The 17,953-nt window shown below is 36.4% G+C and overlaps 1 protein-coding gene across 2 annotated transcripts in view; it reads right to left on the minus strand.

The window, feature by feature from the left end:
- Positions 1-16,899, minus strand: part of aldh1a3 (aldehyde dehydrogenase 1 family, member A3) — a 30,215-nt gene extending 13,316 nt beyond the window's left edge. Inside the window, exons 1-5 of one of the 2 annotated variants that reach the window (XM_038306838.1) lie at positions 16,752-16,899; positions 16,255-16,359; positions 6,819-6,959; positions 4,335-4,464; positions 1,570-1,631 (exon numbers count right to left, since the gene is read on the minus strand). In XM_038306838.1, coding sequence (XP_038162766.1) covers positions 1,570-1,631; positions 4,335-4,464; positions 6,819-6,959; positions 16,255-16,359; positions 16,752-16,850 — 537 coding nt within the window. In that variant the 5' untranslated portion in view covers positions 16,851-16,899. The remainder of the gene's footprint in view (positions 1-1,569; positions 1,632-4,334; positions 4,465-6,818; positions 6,960-16,254; positions 16,360-16,751) is intronic. The other variant, XM_038306839.1, reaches the window with a different exon arrangement.
- Between the last annotated feature and the right edge of the window lie 1,054 nt (positions 16,900-17,953).

The raw sequence follows: 17,953 nt of genomic DNA on the forward strand, positions 1-17,953 counted from the left end.
TTACAGTAGCAGCCATTCAAAGGGCCTTCCCAGTCAAACGCCAGCCGAATGGCTGCCAACTTCCCTGCAACTCTCAGCAACTTCCAGCCACTGGAATAGCCCCCTCCTTCTCCTGGGCATGCATTTTATTTACTCTGACTGCACCCTTTCACTGAATTACAAGGTCTGACCGGGACATTAAGATCTCTTTAGATCTTAATCTCCACATATTGTGGCAGAAATAATATTTTAGTACAAAGATTGATGTTTAAAAAGGAATTGTAGGGGACCAGCCAAGTACCCATCAATTCAATTCAGTTTATTTCTATATCAACAATTCAAATCTGCTAAAAGAGCTGAGTTACTCTCAATATCTATTTTTTAATCAACTGTCAAAGTGTTATTTCTTCATTAAATCCTTTTAAAACCTTCATTAACTAAACGTTTTCTTCGGTTGCAATGGCAAACGGCAAATTTTCAAAGACTTTATGACACCTGCTGCATTTCTTCTGATGAGATACAGCCTTTAGTCGTTTACATTAAATTCAATTCAGTTTATTTCTATAGCACCAATTCCCAACACATGTCATCTCAAGGCACTTTACAGTTCACCAGATCATACAGTCAAATTGATTCAAAGTTTTCTATCTAAGGAAAACTAGTTGATTGCATCGACTCATTGACTTGAAGGCAACCCCTCACACTAAGCATGCTAGTAGCGACAGTGGAGAGGAAAAAAAACCCTTTAACAGGAAGAAACCTCCAGCAGAACCCGGCTGAGTGTGAGCGGCCATCTGCCGAGGTCGACTGGGGTTCAAGGAGACAGAAGCAAAGATACAAAAGGCAACACAGCCAGGCAGATGAGCTCTGAGCCAGCTCCATGTCAGAGGATGAAGAGAGCACATCCAGCCAGTCACAGTCAGAGAAACAGGACTACACTGAAAAACAAGGTTATCTCCAACATTGATAAACAAAGGTGTTGGTGGCAGCAGCACAGCTTTCCACATCAAGAAAAGTGGGCAACGTTTGAATGGCTACTACTGTATTTTGCTAGCTCCTTTCCTTCACCTTTCATGGGGTCACAGTAAACTCTATCCAGGGTAGGAAAGGAGTTCTGGACTGCTGAGGAGAATCCAGAAAATCTCCAGCCTTCTATAAGTCATTATGCAACAAATGATGCTAGATGAATTGGAACTACAGCCTGCGCTCTGAAACCCAAAACATAAGAAGGTGTGAACATTAACATGTTTCACACAGACTATATAAAGAGGAAATAATGTGTTATTGTTAAATTGGATGAGGTGGGGCATGCCTGGCTAAAATCTGACAAAATACATTTTTACCCAGTGCAAAAATATGCACAAAAGAATAACCCAAATGTAAAGAATTTTCAAACCCAGCATTTGGGTAAAAAAAAAAAAAAACCTGCATCTTTTGGACTGTAATACTTACATCACAAACAGGATTTATTTGGAAATAAAAAAACTGATCTGTTGTACCCAAAGCCTGTTGATCCTCTGACATGGAGCTCTCTGTGAATGCACCTACATGTTTCCACTGTCCTTTACCTGAAAAATAAATAGGACTTACTGGAATTATGGCTCCACAGACGCCAACAGGTTCATGTTTGGTTATGGACATGAAGGTTTTATCTGTTGAGAAAATAAAAAGTTATATAAGCCTTCTGGAATAGCTCTACATTTGTCTGTTTATTAATGTTATTTCTTATCCTTTAATCTCCTTTTTAGTGTTTATACTAAATCATACAGAACGTCACACTGTGTCATGGTTCTGGTTCTATTCAAGTGCAAAAAATCAACATCTTGATAAGTAATTTTTTCTTAAAATAAGTGCATTTGTTCTTGAATTGAGGAAATAAAAGATACATCTTGCCAATGGAACAAGACAATTTAGATTTTAACTAAGAAAACACAATTACATTGTCTTATTTCAGGTGAATATTATCTAATTATCTTATTTTAAGATTAAAAATACTCATTCCATTGGCAAACTACCTCATTTACCTACTCAAATTAAGGGTAAATACACTTAATTTAAGAAATTTGCACTTATTTCTAGATCGTTTTTCCAGTGTATGTTTTGCGATTTCTGATTTTGTTACCCTTTTGGTTAATTAAATCTTGCAAGCAACCACCTTAGCTTCAGTGTCTGCATTTGGGTCCTGGAGCTCAAGTCTGTGCCTCTTAAATCAGTAAGTTGTGATCCATAGATTTAAACCAGCAGACCTTGACTTCATGCTTGGCTTTCTGGACAGATTTGCTTTAAGAACAGTTTCCTTTGATCTGCTGAGGAAATTTAGCTATAATCAGTGGTAGACAAAGTCCTTAGCAATATTGTTTGAGTATAAGTATTGATACTTGTGGTCAAATCTTACTCAACTACAAGTAAAAGTTGCTCTTTCAAACATCCACTCAAGCTAAAGTACGGAACTACTTACTTTTGAAAATACTGAAATATTTAAAAGTACTTGAGTTTAAAAAAAAAATCCAAATTACATTTTCTAATATCAGTAAATTTCTGTGTAACTTTCAGAGCAATTTTTAAGAACCTTGTAATTTTCAGAAACCACCTGATATATTGATGCGTAGATCTGCCAGCTACAAATTCTACATCACCTGTACAGAACTTCAGCATGAAAAGGCTACAAAAACTAAGACAGCTATATAATTATTATTTCTTATTCAAAAAGAAAACAGGAGTGTCTTGATTCTCTTCAAACGTTTCCTACATTTGTGAAATTTTATTAAATCTCTAAAACGGTGGTGTCCTAATTCAGTCCTAAAGGCTGCTATCTTACATTTTATAATTGCATTTCAAGAAACAAACTGAGACAAAAGGAACAAGTAATTAGGAGCTCCCAAGAAATTGAGTGAAGTGAAAGTTATAAGTACCCCTGCAAAAAAAAATCAAGTAAACATACTCAAAAAAAGTACCGTGACCAAGTAAATGTACTTTGTTACTTTCCACCATTGTCTATTATCCACATAACAGTTTTTAAAGTCGTAGGGAAGCGACTGTTCCAACCGTTGCATTTCCAAACACGAGTGAATAAAGTGAATATCGTTTATCAAGGGGGAGGGGTTGTTGTGGCAGAAGGTTCACTATTTGGTTGTGGTCGGTTTCTCAGAAGCATCGTTGCTAACCAGTTAGCAACTTAGTGCTAGTAGGGTCCCAATGGGAAATTCCATTGGGACCAAGTAGCACTACATTGGTGACTTAGAAATGACACTGTCAAGGAATGCTATGGACAGAGGAAACATGCAGGAGGAGGAGAGTTTAGTGTCGGAGGACGTGGATGAGTCTCCTCTGTCACACATTGTTTATTTAGTGGAGGAAAGCGGGGGTGAAGATGTGGAAGGGGACGCCAGGGTGGCAGAAGCTTGGTTTGGTGTAGAAGGCTTCCAGCCGTACATGTTTGAGCCCTTGCCTCGCAGCGCTGCCAGTTCTGTAAGCTCTACGCCTGCCGAAGACACAAATGTCTATCCCCGTGAACACTGGGACGGAACTCAATGAGAGAGGAAATTATTCTTATTTCAACCGTTGCGTATATTAGCTGCAACATATGAATCAAGATGCAACAACCAAAAAATTTGATTGACAGATGACCGTTGATATATGATTGGCCGAATTTAGATGTTCAGGCTGACGTATAACTAACTGGAATATTTAATTTTTTTAAATAGAAATTTTCAAAATTTTGTAACAATTAGTCTGACAAAGAAATTTATACATGTGTTATATACACGACAGAATGATTTGACATTTAAATATGACTTCCCTAGACTTTAACGAGCATGTGTTCTGTAACTCATATATTTATTTATTTTGTGAGCTTTTACAACACTAGTGGCTCGTTTTATGGACAGTAGGCTGCCAGGAAAGGGGTTATGAGATGGGGAGATACATGCAGCAAAGGACCACAGGTGGGATTCAAGCCTGGGTCGCCCGTGTCGAGGATTAGGGCCTCCATACATGGGTTGTGTGTGCTAACCTTGTTGAAAACCATCCTAAACTGTCTGTCTGAATATTGGGTCCAAGTTTCTGAGGTAGTTACAGTTTGAAAATATGGAAAGCGGAATTAAACCCACAACCTTACGATCAGAGTAAAGCCACTCTTTTCGCTGCTGCCCTTTGATGGGGATTTTTTTTTGTGTGCATCTTGGACACATTCAGATTCTTGTCATCGTTATTTAAGTTTAGTAAATTTAATAAAAATAATGATTCTAAATCATCCCACTATGGGGGATTTAGTTCACAAGGAGATGACCATGTCCTCAGGAAACGAAAAAGGGAAATGGTTGCATAACTGATGGTTTGATTCCACACACACTCACCCACAGGAATCGTCCTGCCATGAATCTTGTCGGCCCAGCCTGCGTAGTAACGCAGAGTTTCAATGCTGCCTTCCAGGTCAATCAAGAAAGCCTGGAGGAACGGTTTCCCCGTGTCCAGGCTCTCCAAGGTCTAAAGAATCAAAGGGAGGCTGCAGTCAGTGCTTTTACTTTTTCTGTAGATTTTACAAACTTTCCAACTGATCCCAAAAATAATGACCCCTAAAAATACATGTAGTTACATTCATTTATAAACTAAAGGTATAATGGAGGATTTTCATCACCAGAATGATTGACAATTAGGTGGACCACTTATTTTGATGATCCAACCAGAAAATGAACATCCTCCAATATACCTTATCTTTAAAATACAATAAAACAAATTTAAATGACACTAATTTATTTCAAATTTAATATGATTCCATTCATTTTATTGGTATATTTAATATTTGAATAATGTAATTGATAAATGTATATAAATGTTACATCTATTTTGTCATGTTAGTTTTTAATGAGATATTCATATTTATAATTTCATGATACATTTTGGTCCTCTAAATAGCTTATGGGTGACATCGTAATAAGCACTGGATGAGACACCCATGAGGTAACCGACCCCCACTTTGGGAGTCCCTGCCTTAAAAAACCGACAGGGCAGCTATAAGAGCCAATTATCAAAAGCAATGATGTTGAGGCCCTGGGTTTGGGTCGCCGGCTTGACTCAGCTGAAGAAGCCATGTTTTTTTAATAAAAGGATGGAAAACACAAATTATGTTTCTGCTCTCTGTATCTCTGCTTCTGTCTCCTTGAACCCAAGTCGGCCTCAGCTGATGGCCGCTCACACTGAGCCTGGTTCTGCTGGAGCTTTCTTCCTGTTAAAAGGGAGTTTTTCCTCTCCACTGTCGCTACAAGCATGCCTAGTGTGATGGATTGCTTTCGAGTCAATGAGTCGATGCAATCAACTGGTTTTCCTTAGATAAAAAACTTTGAATCATAGTGACTGGATGAACTGGAAAATGCCTTGAGATGACATGTGTTGTGAATTGGAGCTATAGAAATAAACTGAATTGAATTGAATGTAAACGACTAAAGGCTGTATCTCATCAGAAGAAATGCAGCAGATGTCATAAAATCTTTGAAAATTTGCCGTAAGCTTATCCATTGCAACTGAAAACGTTTAGTTAATGAAGGTTTTAAAAGAATTTAATGAAGAAATAACACTTTGACAGTTTAAAAAAAAAATAGATTTTGAGAGTAACTCGGCTCTTTTATCAGATTTTTTTTTTAGCAATTTTTTTTATTTTGTTTAAGGAAAGTCACCCCCATAGGTGAAGAGAATTTTATCTGTGAAATTAAACTGGAAAAGAATGCAATTCATAAAACACAATCTGAAAAAGAGAAACTGAAAAAAAAATGAAAATATGAAATCTATAAAAATATAGATGATAGATAATAAATAGAACCCATTTTATTTGAAAAACAAAATGTTTAAATGTAAAATTTTTTTTTAACAATAGAGAAACAGCAAATACTGAGAAAACAACAAATTTTTTCTCAAGCCTTGTTTGGAACGAATTTTCAGTTTAATTTCTGGATTTAAATTTTTTTTTGTTGTTGAAACATTTCAGTTTACAAACTGTTTTTTGCTTCCGACAATAATGATACAAAATTCCCTTCATACAGTCATGTAACTAATTATTTTGAGTATTTATTTAACTCTACACATGCAGGAAATCTGCAAATTGCCATTAGAAAGATTTCCTCCACTTTTGAGAAAATCATATTCAAGATTTTTTTTTCTTGAACATGTAAAAACATTTATTTCATAACATATCCATGGTTTTTTACATTTTGTCATATATTGATCTCCACACATCTTGGTTTAGTTAATAAAGAGGAATAAATCGTTAATTGAAAAATAAACAGGTTTAGCATAAAGTATTGATTATTCACAGATGCTTCTACTCTACCTATGCTATGCCTGCACTTCCTATAAAATAAAGGTGCCCCTGCCCCCAGTACAAGGTTGATTTATAAAATAATGGTCAAAATGGGGCCATTTGAATGTATGTGGCTCCTCTTTGGACTGTAGTGGTTGGTTGTTAAGGTATACTTTGAATTAAGATGAGATAAAATCAAGTTAGTCAGTCAGTTAATAACATATTGCTCTTATATAAATTTTTTATTTTCAGATCTCTGGTGTTGCTGCTATTTTTCACATATCCACGACTGTAAAAATGTCCACGGCTGTTATTGATTTTTTTATTCTCCAGATATAGAATATTATATTGTACAAACACTTTACATCACAATACTCAGTTTCTTTTATTTTCCTATCTGTTATTTTTATACACTTTTCTAAGGTGCACATTGTCTGACCAATTCTACTACTCTGCTGTAACACCACAATATCCCCATTGTGGGACAATAAAGGGATTTTCTGTTCTATTCTATTCTATGTATGCCTCAGACATTTTGGGATTTTACCGCGAGCAGCAGCCGGTCTCTCTCCACCAGGTCTGCCAGTCTGTGCAGTAACCTCCCCCGGCGTGACGGCCCCATCCTCCGCCAAGCAGAGCCGTGCTGCATGGCCGCTCTGGCTGCTGCGACCGCTTTATCCACATCCTCCTGTTCAGACGGAGGCCATGAAGAAAAGCCAATTAGTTAAGCTGCCCACCTGAAACTACACACTCATACTATCAGAAGGTTCAACCTCCTAACATTAACCTCATTTTGGAAAATCCTCACCTATTTTGCAAACCCAAATGGAAAAGCAAAGAACATAGGAACTATAAGCCCAAATTTCATGTGTGATACATCATTCGAAAGCTAACACCTTCTAGTTTCTGAATATAATTGCAATTGAAAATTGCAAACAAGCTGCATCAGTTCAAACAAGAGTCAAAGTTGTTTTCTTTTATTCTCAAAAATCATAGGTACTTTTAGAATAGCATTTATAAAGACATGCTTGCTTTCTGCTTTGTCTTGTTTAGATTTTGACATGCTGCTATATCTGTGTTAATTGTGCTTTGATGCTCACTGTGTCCATAAAATGAACTAGGTGGTTGAATTGTGGAGAATCTAAGCTTTCCAACGATGTCTATATTGGTAAACATCTTACCGGTGTAACTTTCATGCATTTTGAGCTATTATTTGTAAACGCTTTAAAACGGCGGGTTTTGAGAGGTTAAGTCCAGGAAGAATCGTGTATCTAATCCCAGATTATCAAAAAAGGTCAAACTATAAAAAATAAGTCAGACTTTGATTTTTAAATAGTTCAAGTTTAACAATATTTCACGGTAGAGTTTATGGATGGTCAGTAAAACTTTAGCCAAAGGTTTTACTGGACTGGAATATTTAAGGCCTGTCTTTAGGATCATTGATTATTGTAGAGCTGTAGGAGCATATTTGCTGGATGCTTTTAATAAAATAAAATAAATAAATATGAATAAAAGAGGGCTGTGCCGATCAATAATTCTAGTAATTCATCATTCTACCAATTGTCTTTTTGGTTATTCCATTAATCTCAAATACTCTACAGGACCTGATCTTCAGAAGGTTTGCGTGTCTCAACCAGAAGCTAAGGTGTTTGTAAGTAAAAAGCACAGTCCTGTACCACGGAGCAATTTCAACATAGTGAGATTTCTCCCAGCCTATCCAGAAAAACAGCAAAACCCAAGAGACGCTAATGCTACGTTCAGACCGCACGCAGCAAAAGCAACAAAAACGCACGTGCTGCTTCATTTTTTATGCTTGTACAAGTTTAGTTCAGACACGTCTTTGCTGCTCTGGCTGCGTGGTGGAAAAAGTGGGTCTGATGCACGTTCGGCGAAGTTACTTTATCATTTCTTTTCCTGTAACAATGGCAGCTATGTTTTCTGTGATCAGTGGGTAAAAAGTAGTTTTAAAGTCGTAGGGAAGTCATATTCAAATGTCAAATCATTCTGGCTTAAACGTGTTTATAAATGTGCTCTTTATAAGATGATATTGTCCCAACAGCTTCATCCACATCCTCAAACAAAGATGAATATAGAGTATGGACATGAAAAACATAAAATAAAAAACACAAAAAAACAACAACATTTAAGCTCAAATAAATTAATCAGTTCATAGTCACTATAATAATTGGTTGAATTCACAACTCAAGTTTGGTTCCCTCCAGGAATCTCAGACCATATAAGTCCATAGAGTCCCTTCTGTACAGTCCGATGTAATCTAAGAATGGATCTCACGTTTTGTAAAAATAACAAAGGTTTGTCCTTAAGCCAGTAGGTCAGTGCTTCCAAGGGAATTAGTTCCCTCACACTCTGCAGCCGTGCAGAAAGTGTAGGAGGTTTGTCAGCAATGGCGTAAATATCGGTAAGCAGAGACAACAGTTGCTTAAGGGCCCACGACCTCTTAGGGGCCCCATCATTGACACCTAGTGGGCCCCCTACGTAATTGTAGACTAGGACGTCTCTTCGCAGATGTAATGGTGGAAAAAATTCCTCTTAAACCCTCCTGATCCTGGAATGACTGACCGCACTGGAACGTATTTATACCGCAACATATGTCAGATTTCAACATGATGGTGAGCCGTTTAAACACGACACCAATAGCAAAGCAGACAGTTGTACTTTTAATTACTATTTTAATAACTGTGTATAGTTCATTAGACGGTTGGTTAAAAATACACTCATATAATATGTTTCAAACCGCAATAAAGATCTTTAAAGAACAATGTATAGAGTGTTTTATTTTTTAACACTACGACTTGGAATTATGGGTATTGGGTTATGATGAACTGACTGAACATATTACGTATTTAGGGTGCATGCAGCGTGCAAGACGTCACATCACGTTAGACTAAAACCAGAGCGTAGATTAAACCATAACCATTACGTACAATGTGTTAGCGATGATGGATAACAAAAAGAGATACTTAAGCAGATTCCAGAAAAGAAAAAGGAAAGAAGAGCTGCTGGAAGAACAGAAAAAAGAGGGAGGGAGCAAAGAGTGAGAGGTGGACATTGCTGCTCCTACCAGTCCAGCGGATAAAGATTGCGACCAAGAGAACACCCAGATAATGTTGCTTACGGGCCTTTTGTTGTGTCGTTACGCCACTGTTTGTCAGAGATCCACTGAAATAGAACACACCACCTGGCACCAAACAGAAGAACATCTAGCAGTCTCCACATATAAGAATTTCAGTTCAGTGCAGGATGTAAACCAAGGATACAAGAGAGTGGGATTAGGTCCAGATCCTTACCAAATATGTCAGAAATTTCTTTACAGACCTTTCTCCATAGATGTTTAATGAGGGAGCAGTCAAAGATGCAATCGTAGATTTATCACAATATTTGGGAAGTGTGGGGTTAAATTTGTTCCTTAATACTTCTGTAATCTGGAGCCTATGGGTGATTTAAAATTGGTATTCCTTAATTTTACTGGTGGACAAGCAGCTGAGAGCTAAACCACATGCATAATTAAAATTTACTCGGTGTTACACATACTAATGTTCACAACTTCATGTTTTGAGTTTTAGCTGTTGCCTAATTTTGAGCAACTTTTGTTTATTTATTTTTCCCAGGAGGCTGTGGTCCCAATTGGACCAGCATCATTCATGTCCATGTCTACAATGTAATAACGTCTTTTTAAAATTTTTTTTTCTTGTTTGTTCTTGCGGCTGATATTCAATAATTATTATGAATTTAGTTATTTGAAGGTGAAATCCCAGATTTCAGGTTTACCAATCTGTTTGTTGCCTGGTTGAAATAAGGACCAATATGAGCTGCCATTTTGGATGATCTTCTTGTTCTTCGTTTTCAGCTCTTACAAGGTGAGTATCTCACTGCTGGTGTTACTGAAGAGTTAAATTATGCTTTTGTCCAGGATTCTCGCTGATTAAAATCCAACTAACTCTTAATTAAAAGATGTTTGGGATTAAATTGGGATGACCAGACGTCTCTTTTTTCCCGGACAGATCCTACTTTTCATACCTAAAAATGTCCGGATGGGAATTTCAAAATAATCTGTGATTTTGGTCTACTACAGTGCAGCAGAACCGAGCCGTCAGCTCTGGGGCCGAGAACCCAGGCGGACGGGGGTGACAGAGGTTGGGTTCAGCTTTCTGTGTTCAGAGAGTTTTGAGTCAGTGTTTTTTTTCCTCTCTCCGTCTGCTCCCGTGTCCCACCTCTTGGTCTTACATCATCAGATCTGTCGCTTTGAGACATCTGATTTGCGATCGCATTACACTTCTTAGAGAGTAGCTAGGTGGTTGGAGGAGAGACACTCAGCAGCGCTCAGTGAATATTAACCAGCAGCTACTTCGATGTTTAAGTAAAAGTTAGGAGACGGCTTGGTTAAAATAATTAGAGGTCATGCCACAGAAAAATCTGTTCGTTAGACATACAGAGCTTTTTCAGCAAAAAATGGCAACAGATTGTAAGTTTAAACAAGTTAGTATTATTACACAAGAAGCTTGAGAAAAGAGTTTGTTCTTCTTTACTAGTTAAAAAAAATATTGGCTTCTCAGAGGACCATGAATCCCAGTTACAGGTTAAAATTAAGGGCTGCAGAGCTTGTACATATCTGGAAATGTTGTTGCTGGCATCATTATATTAGAAAAGAGGTTCATAAATCTTTTGAAAGAGATTTACTGGGATATGAAACATGCAACAAAATATATCTTCAAATTTACCACAAAGTTAACAAGAAAGAAATATGCTATGCTATATTCAAAATGCAGCATATCCATTTTTTTTCTGGATGGAATTGAAACTGTACTTCTAGGGGTGTATGATATGTCAATTTTGGTATTGGGATCGGCTCTTATTAAATTTTTTTTTTTCATGCATTGATGTTTTTGGATCCTATATTTGTAATGCACTAAAAGGCATCTCTCTTAACTCTATAAATATAAATATCAGTGTGTTGTGTTCTTGTGTTCTCATAAATAGGAAAGCATTCACTAAATATATGTTTGAGCCACCACCCAAGTGTCCCCACCAATTTTCATCACAAAGTAACACCCCTGTGGTGATGGTAGCCTGGACACCGGTGGCCCCGTGCCCAGTAAGGCAGGCGGGGGGAAGCATATGGTCACTGGGTCGGGTTCATTCGCTCTGTCCCCGGCTGGCTCCTTGCCCCTGTCGAGTGCCCGGAGCCCAGACCCCCATCCACCCCACCACAAAAAAAAAAAAAGTGTCCTCCTTTTCAGAAACCCAAATCTGGTCACCTGAGATTAAAACTTACATCTCCAGACTGAAGTAAAAGTAAACTTGGACAGAAGTATTTCTTTAAATTTGTACTAAAGTAATTTACATTTTCATAAAAAAAAAAAACTAGGTAAGGCTTTCTTTTACATTGCATCAGTAATAACAGGGTAATAACATAGCAAGTTATACTATATTACTTAGTAACAAGTAAAACTTTATTTGGTAATTACCTGCATGTGATTATTACAATTGTATGTTACTATGTAACGATGGAGACTTTTGGTGGGTACTGTAACTAACATCAGGTTACCACATAACAGTTTCTATTATTGTCCACCACCTACCTAAACTAACGGTTTACAAAGTAAATTTTAAATAATGATCAAGTAACTAAAACACTATAAAACTGAAGTCAAGTTGCATATAAATAAGAGTTTAGTTGAGAAGATTGTCTTGCTGTCTTCTAGGTTTTATTTTCTGTTATATCCCAACTAATAAACTGCATTTTACTAAATAATAACATTAATTTATTGTTGTCTGTGAAATGAATGAGTTAATCGGTTATAAGGGTTTGAAATCTAAGAAGTCAGACTTTTCTTTGTCTGCCTAAAATTTGAAGCACAGCACTTACCAAATCTCCATAAAGTTTTTTTTTCTTGTTACCTAGTAATATAGGGAAGCTTGCTATGTTATTACCCTGTTATTGCATGATTAGTGATCTACTGTAAAAGAAAGCATTACCAAAAACTAACACTTATTTCTTATAATCAACACTATTTAAATATCACATTTAATTCGGAAATATATTTCTGGAAATAATCAGTGATGAAATAGTAATTTCCCAGTTTTTTTTTTTTAACGGTTGTAGTATTTCCTTTATTTATTAATGAAATATGGTGCTAAGTCATGTTTTGCCCTGATCTCTCAGTAATATCTGTGATCAAACGCATGGTCTGATGATGTGTGCGACAACACATTAGCTAACAAGGCGTCCTTGTGTTGAAACCCAGATATTGTGACTTGACATGACAGAACTTGGCATCAAAGTCTGACTCTTCATAGCAAGTTTAATGAAACTTCCCTCCGGCGGTAACAGGTCATGTTAATCTCTGTGCAGAACTAATGTTGTAAAACAATCCATGCTTTAGTTTTAGTTGTCCTGACATCCAAAGCAGTAATGCTCTTTTGGAACCAGCACTGTGAATTATTCTTATAGCCTTTTTTTGTTCACATTTTACTTGTTTATTTGTTGGTTTCAAAACTGCAAATAAAATAATCTGTATTTTCATTTATATTCCAAGGGGGAAAAAATCAAGTTAAAAGTTGCTAAATAAAGGCATTAAATTAGCAGCATGTTAACCCACAGCTCCAAACAGAACATTAAATATGGCAAAACCAAAGAAAAATGTTTATTTTTTTTCCCACATTGCTTAATCTATTTAAAATATATTTGGCTTTGCTAAAGAAAAACATCAATATTTTTTACAAATCTTTTTTTTACATGATATGTTAGATTCCATTTCAGTTTCTCGTCTATGATTGTTCCCGAAAACCTGAATCCTCACAACCTCTCACTAGGAATATTGTTTAAACTCAATAATTTAAGACAGTTTAGATCTGTGAACAATGCACTGCAAAAACTTGTTAATATAAATACGTAATTTTTTTCTTGCAATAAGTACATTTTTTTTTTTTAGGAGGCAAGTGAGACACTTTGCCAATGGAACAAGACAATTTACATTTGAAAGAGGAAAACACAATTGCATTGTCTTATTTCAAGTGCATATTATCTAATTATCTTATTCTAAGAATAAAAATACCCATTCAATTGTCTAATTATCTTATTTGCCTTCTAAAATTAATGGTAGACACATTTAATTTAAGATATTTTTGCTAATTTCTAGATTGTTTTTGCAATGTGCAAACTTTGTTTAACTTAAAATGCAGGAAATTTTATTTAGTTAAAAATGTACAGTAATAGTGAGCATACACACAAGCCGGCTCAGAACAGTGATGCCCACTGTGAGCAACATCAGACGTGCACACTGAGGCCAGACACCAATATTATATCTGTTATAAACCCAGGATCATAGAAAGTTACGTTGTTTATTAAAATAATAAGATATTGCAGAAGAAATTGCCATCAGTTTACTTTTAATATATATGATTTAGCCCACTTAAAAAAAAAAAACTTTGTTAATGAGATGTGTATGTGTTCTATGTGAAAGGATAGCTTTGGGGTGAGGGTTCTGCTCTTGAGGAATTGAGACGTTACACCTTTCAGACATTACTTTTTGTTCACATTAAAACATTAACATTTTGCACATTGAAATTTGCGCTGAAGCATGTGATGCAATATAAATTCCTGTAATTATTTGTCTCTAAATGTTTTAATTACAGTTATTTATTTTTCCAACTAACGTAAATGATACAATAGTTGTAGAACTTCATGATGAATATCCATAAATAAGAAATATTAATATATGTCATTAGAATATGAACAAATCTGACTTAACATTTGATCTATTTTTACATCTGTCCTTCTCAATTCTCAAATAGTTCTTCAAATATGCCATTTTAAGTTCTTTCTGGATGCTATTTAGATATAATTACTTTAAATAAATCTTTTACAATCAGCGTTGGATGCTTGAAATTAAGCACAGATGTCCACCAGCTGTGATTCAGCTTTTGCTTCCACATCCAAGGGTGCTGTGAACAGATGCATGTTCAACTTTGTGCATGTTGGACAGCAGGATTATTGCAAACAGGTGAGAGTTTTCCTAGACTGATAAATAATTTGGGCTTCATATTCTGCTATTATTTATTTCTGCACCGGCAGCTCTTTGATGCGCTGAAAAGGGACATTTGCTTAGCCTTTATTTTAAGGACAACAAAGTTTTATTAACCATATATAGATTAAGTTTATACAAGTATTACACTGATTGTGATATTTTAACCCTTTAAAGCCATGTGTATCATATTTGACACATTGGTTCTTGAGACTTTTGCATCTTCAGTGAGATATTTTTGTTCTTCAAAACCAGGACTTACACAATAAGACACATGTAGCTAACAGCAAAAGTTTAAACAGAAAAGATTATACAGAAATCCCTAATGTATCAAAATGATTCAAATAAAAGATCTAATTTAACTTACATAAAATGTTTGCTGTTTTTTTCTCATTTTGCAGAAAGTTTAATGACCACTCCAATTAAGAAAGACAAAGAACATTCAAGTGCTTCATAGTTCAGACTTTAAACCGGGTTTTGAAAATAAACTACGGAAGCTGAGAGCGGTCGTGTCCCTCCGATACTTTTTCACAGTGATTTTCTTTAGAAAACTAGTTAATTTTCTGATTATCTAAAGATAATGAAAGCCGTTTTCTCACGATAATGAAACGATTGATGTGTGATAAAACTGATTACATCCTTCAACACATCAACAGCAGGAGAGAATTTAGAAGAATAAATCATGGCAGCCTATGTGTAATTCTATAAATAATCCTGTGTTTAACTTTTAGTTAACGAGACGTTGTTGGTTGGATGATTTGCTTCCACTTCTGATTCATAAGCAATTAGACCAATGCCTCTGACAACTTCGCACCGGGTGTTTTCTGAAGAGCCCCTGTGTTACACCTGTAACAGGTATAAGATGCATTAACCCCCAAAATGAGGCCAGATTACAGATTTTCATTGAAAGATCTGTTTCTACTGTATTCCATGCAATCCAATCATCCACCACCACCTCATGAGTGAAAAGAAAAAGCAAACGGAAAATGCCAGCCTCCTTCATCACTCATACAGGTTAATTATCTCGTTATCTCGAGAAATCAATTTATTGTTTAACCGTGATAATAAGATAGTTATGTCATTATCTTGAGAAGGCAAAGGGGAAAAAATTTTTGTATGACCGCTCTTGGATTCCGTAGTAAACAGCTGATTGATACAATAAAACTTTCTTACGTCCAGCAGCCTCTGGTACTTTGTGATCATAAAGAAGTGATGCTATAATAGCCCAAATGAAAAGAAAAAAAAAGATAAATGTATTTCCTACTGATTTTTTAAAATTGTGTTTGGGGCGCCTGAAAATAAATGTTCTGCATTCATCTAATTTATGTAACAAAATTCTGGAAAAAAAACACCTTTTTTGTTGTATTTTCCTTGTTGATATTAAGTTTAAAAAGCAAGGATACCCGGATTCAGAAAAAAAAAAATGGAATTTGTCTAATTGATTTACAGTTTATGTTGGATTTTATTTTGGGCGCTCTATAGACTTTCTTGTTTTCTGAGGTTATGCAAGTGCACAGTTTGGAGGGAACATCGGTGACAGCTGCATTCAAAGACAAAGGATTAAAAAACCACTTACCACAGACTTTTAAACCACTTAGAAATTTGGGTTTTAGGTCATGTTTTAATCAAGACACCATTTAACACAGACCACCCATGGTCCCCATTTGAAACTGATAGAGAATGTGATCTGCAGATTAGGCTGATGGAAGGAGGTTCCATCAAAATCCTTTAATGAAAACTGGACAGATTAGTTTGAGGCTCCTTTAAATCTGATTTATATATATATATATATATATATATATATATATATATATATATATATATATATATATATATATATATATATATATATATATATATATATATATATCCATCCTGTCAGCAACAATTTCTAAGCTGATTAAATCTATTACTTTGGTGAATCTCCAGAGTTCTTACTTTGTCTCCTTCTTGGACCTGACAGATGGTGTCCCCAGTTGCTGGGTTCAGAGTGGGGAACGTCCTCCCACTGATCGACGTGTGCCACTCGTTGTTGATGAAAATCTGTGCAGAGTGAAGCCACATGTTCCTTTTTAGCTTAAGTTTTATAAAAAGTGGCCTGAAGACACTGAATCCCACAGTTGAAAAAGTCGAAGTCTAAATAAGCCATTTTTTCTTAAAATAAGTGGTTACGTTCTTGAATTGAGGAGGTAAGTGAGACACTTTGCCAATGGAACAAGATCATTTACATTTAAAATAAGAAAAAATATGATTGCATTGTCTAATTTCAAGAGCTTATTATCTAATTATGTTATTTTAGGAGTAAAAATACTTGTTCCTTTAGCAAATCATCTTATTTACCTACTCAAATTAAGGGTAAAATACCTAATTGAAGAAATGTTGACTTATTTCTAGATAGTTTTGCAGTGCAGTCAGTGTGTGTGGAGCAGCATTACCTTGGTGTGTCTGACCTGCTGAACTTTGACAGGCTGAGGTAGATCTGAAGCTGGGATCTTGTCTGCCACTCCGTTGCCTGTCCCCCCCTCCTGTGCCATGCTTAGGTCCCAGTCTGGAGCAGGTATGAGTCTCTCTGCAGATTCTCCAACTCACTGCCTTTAAAGTGTCCCCCCTTCCCCTCCCCTGGGAGCTCAGCTCCGCCCCTTGCCAATTCATGAAGAAATCTGTCCTGTAAACTCTGGGGAAGATCTGGGCTCTTCGATTATTCATAACTTACATTCTGCTCATGTAATTGCACTCTCTCAGAAATCTGTTTTTTGTTTTCAGTTTGAGAGAACTGAAAATGTCTTCATGTCAATAAAGCTGAAGTAATGAATGAGTCTCTGACTGGTTCTTGCTCGTATGAGACAGTAATGAGAGAATGCACCATCAGGCTGTAAAATGTTTGCTCAGACTGTCTGATCTGCTGCTATAGGCTTCGACTTCTGGAGGACATAGGGACCCCTATTTCATTATTCTGCTTGATTCTATTTCTATTCTCTCACTCTGCAGTATTTATTAGTTCAATCTCTAACGTTCTGCTCTCTCTGCTTTTTCTCATAGTAGCTTAATCTGGTCTCTTCCTGTTTGGCTGTGACTCCATCCTGGAGAGAAATATCAGCTGTGCTGCTGCCATCAACAGCTTTGTTTATAGATGTTGGAGATCTGCCTGTTTTCCAGTGTGGTCATGTTTCTCTGACTGTGACTGGCTGGATGTGCTCTCTTCATCCTCTGACATGGGAGCTGCCTTGGAGCTCGTCTGCCTGGCTGTGTGTTTCCTGGACGGGGCCGCCTTTTACAGTTGCTTTTTGTATCTCTGCTTCTGTCTCCTTGAACCCCAGTCGGCCTCAGCAGATGGCCGCTCACACTGAGCCTGGTTCTGCTGGAGGTTTCTTCCTGTTATAAGGGAGTTTTTCCTCTCCACTGTCGCTAAAAGCATGCCTAGTGTGTGGGATTGCCTTTGAGTCAATGAGTCGATGCAATCAACTGGTTTTTCTTAGATTGAAAACTTTGAATCAATCTGACTGGATGATTTGGTGAACTGTTAAGTGCCTTGAGATGACGTGTTGTAAATTAGCGCCATAGAAATAAACTGAATTGAATTGATCTGAAGCCAAGCTGCTTCAGCCATCGTCAGTAAAGTGATATAAATTGATCTAGA

Source organism: Cyprinodon tularosa, unplaced genomic scaffold (genome assembly GCF_016077235.1).
Source record: "Cyprinodon tularosa strain WSP-4 unplaced genomic scaffold, ASM1607723v1 ctg593, whole genome shotgun sequence".
NCBI classification, from domain to species: Eukaryota; Metazoa; Chordata; class Actinopteri; order Cyprinodontiformes; family Cyprinodontidae; genus Cyprinodon; species Cyprinodon tularosa.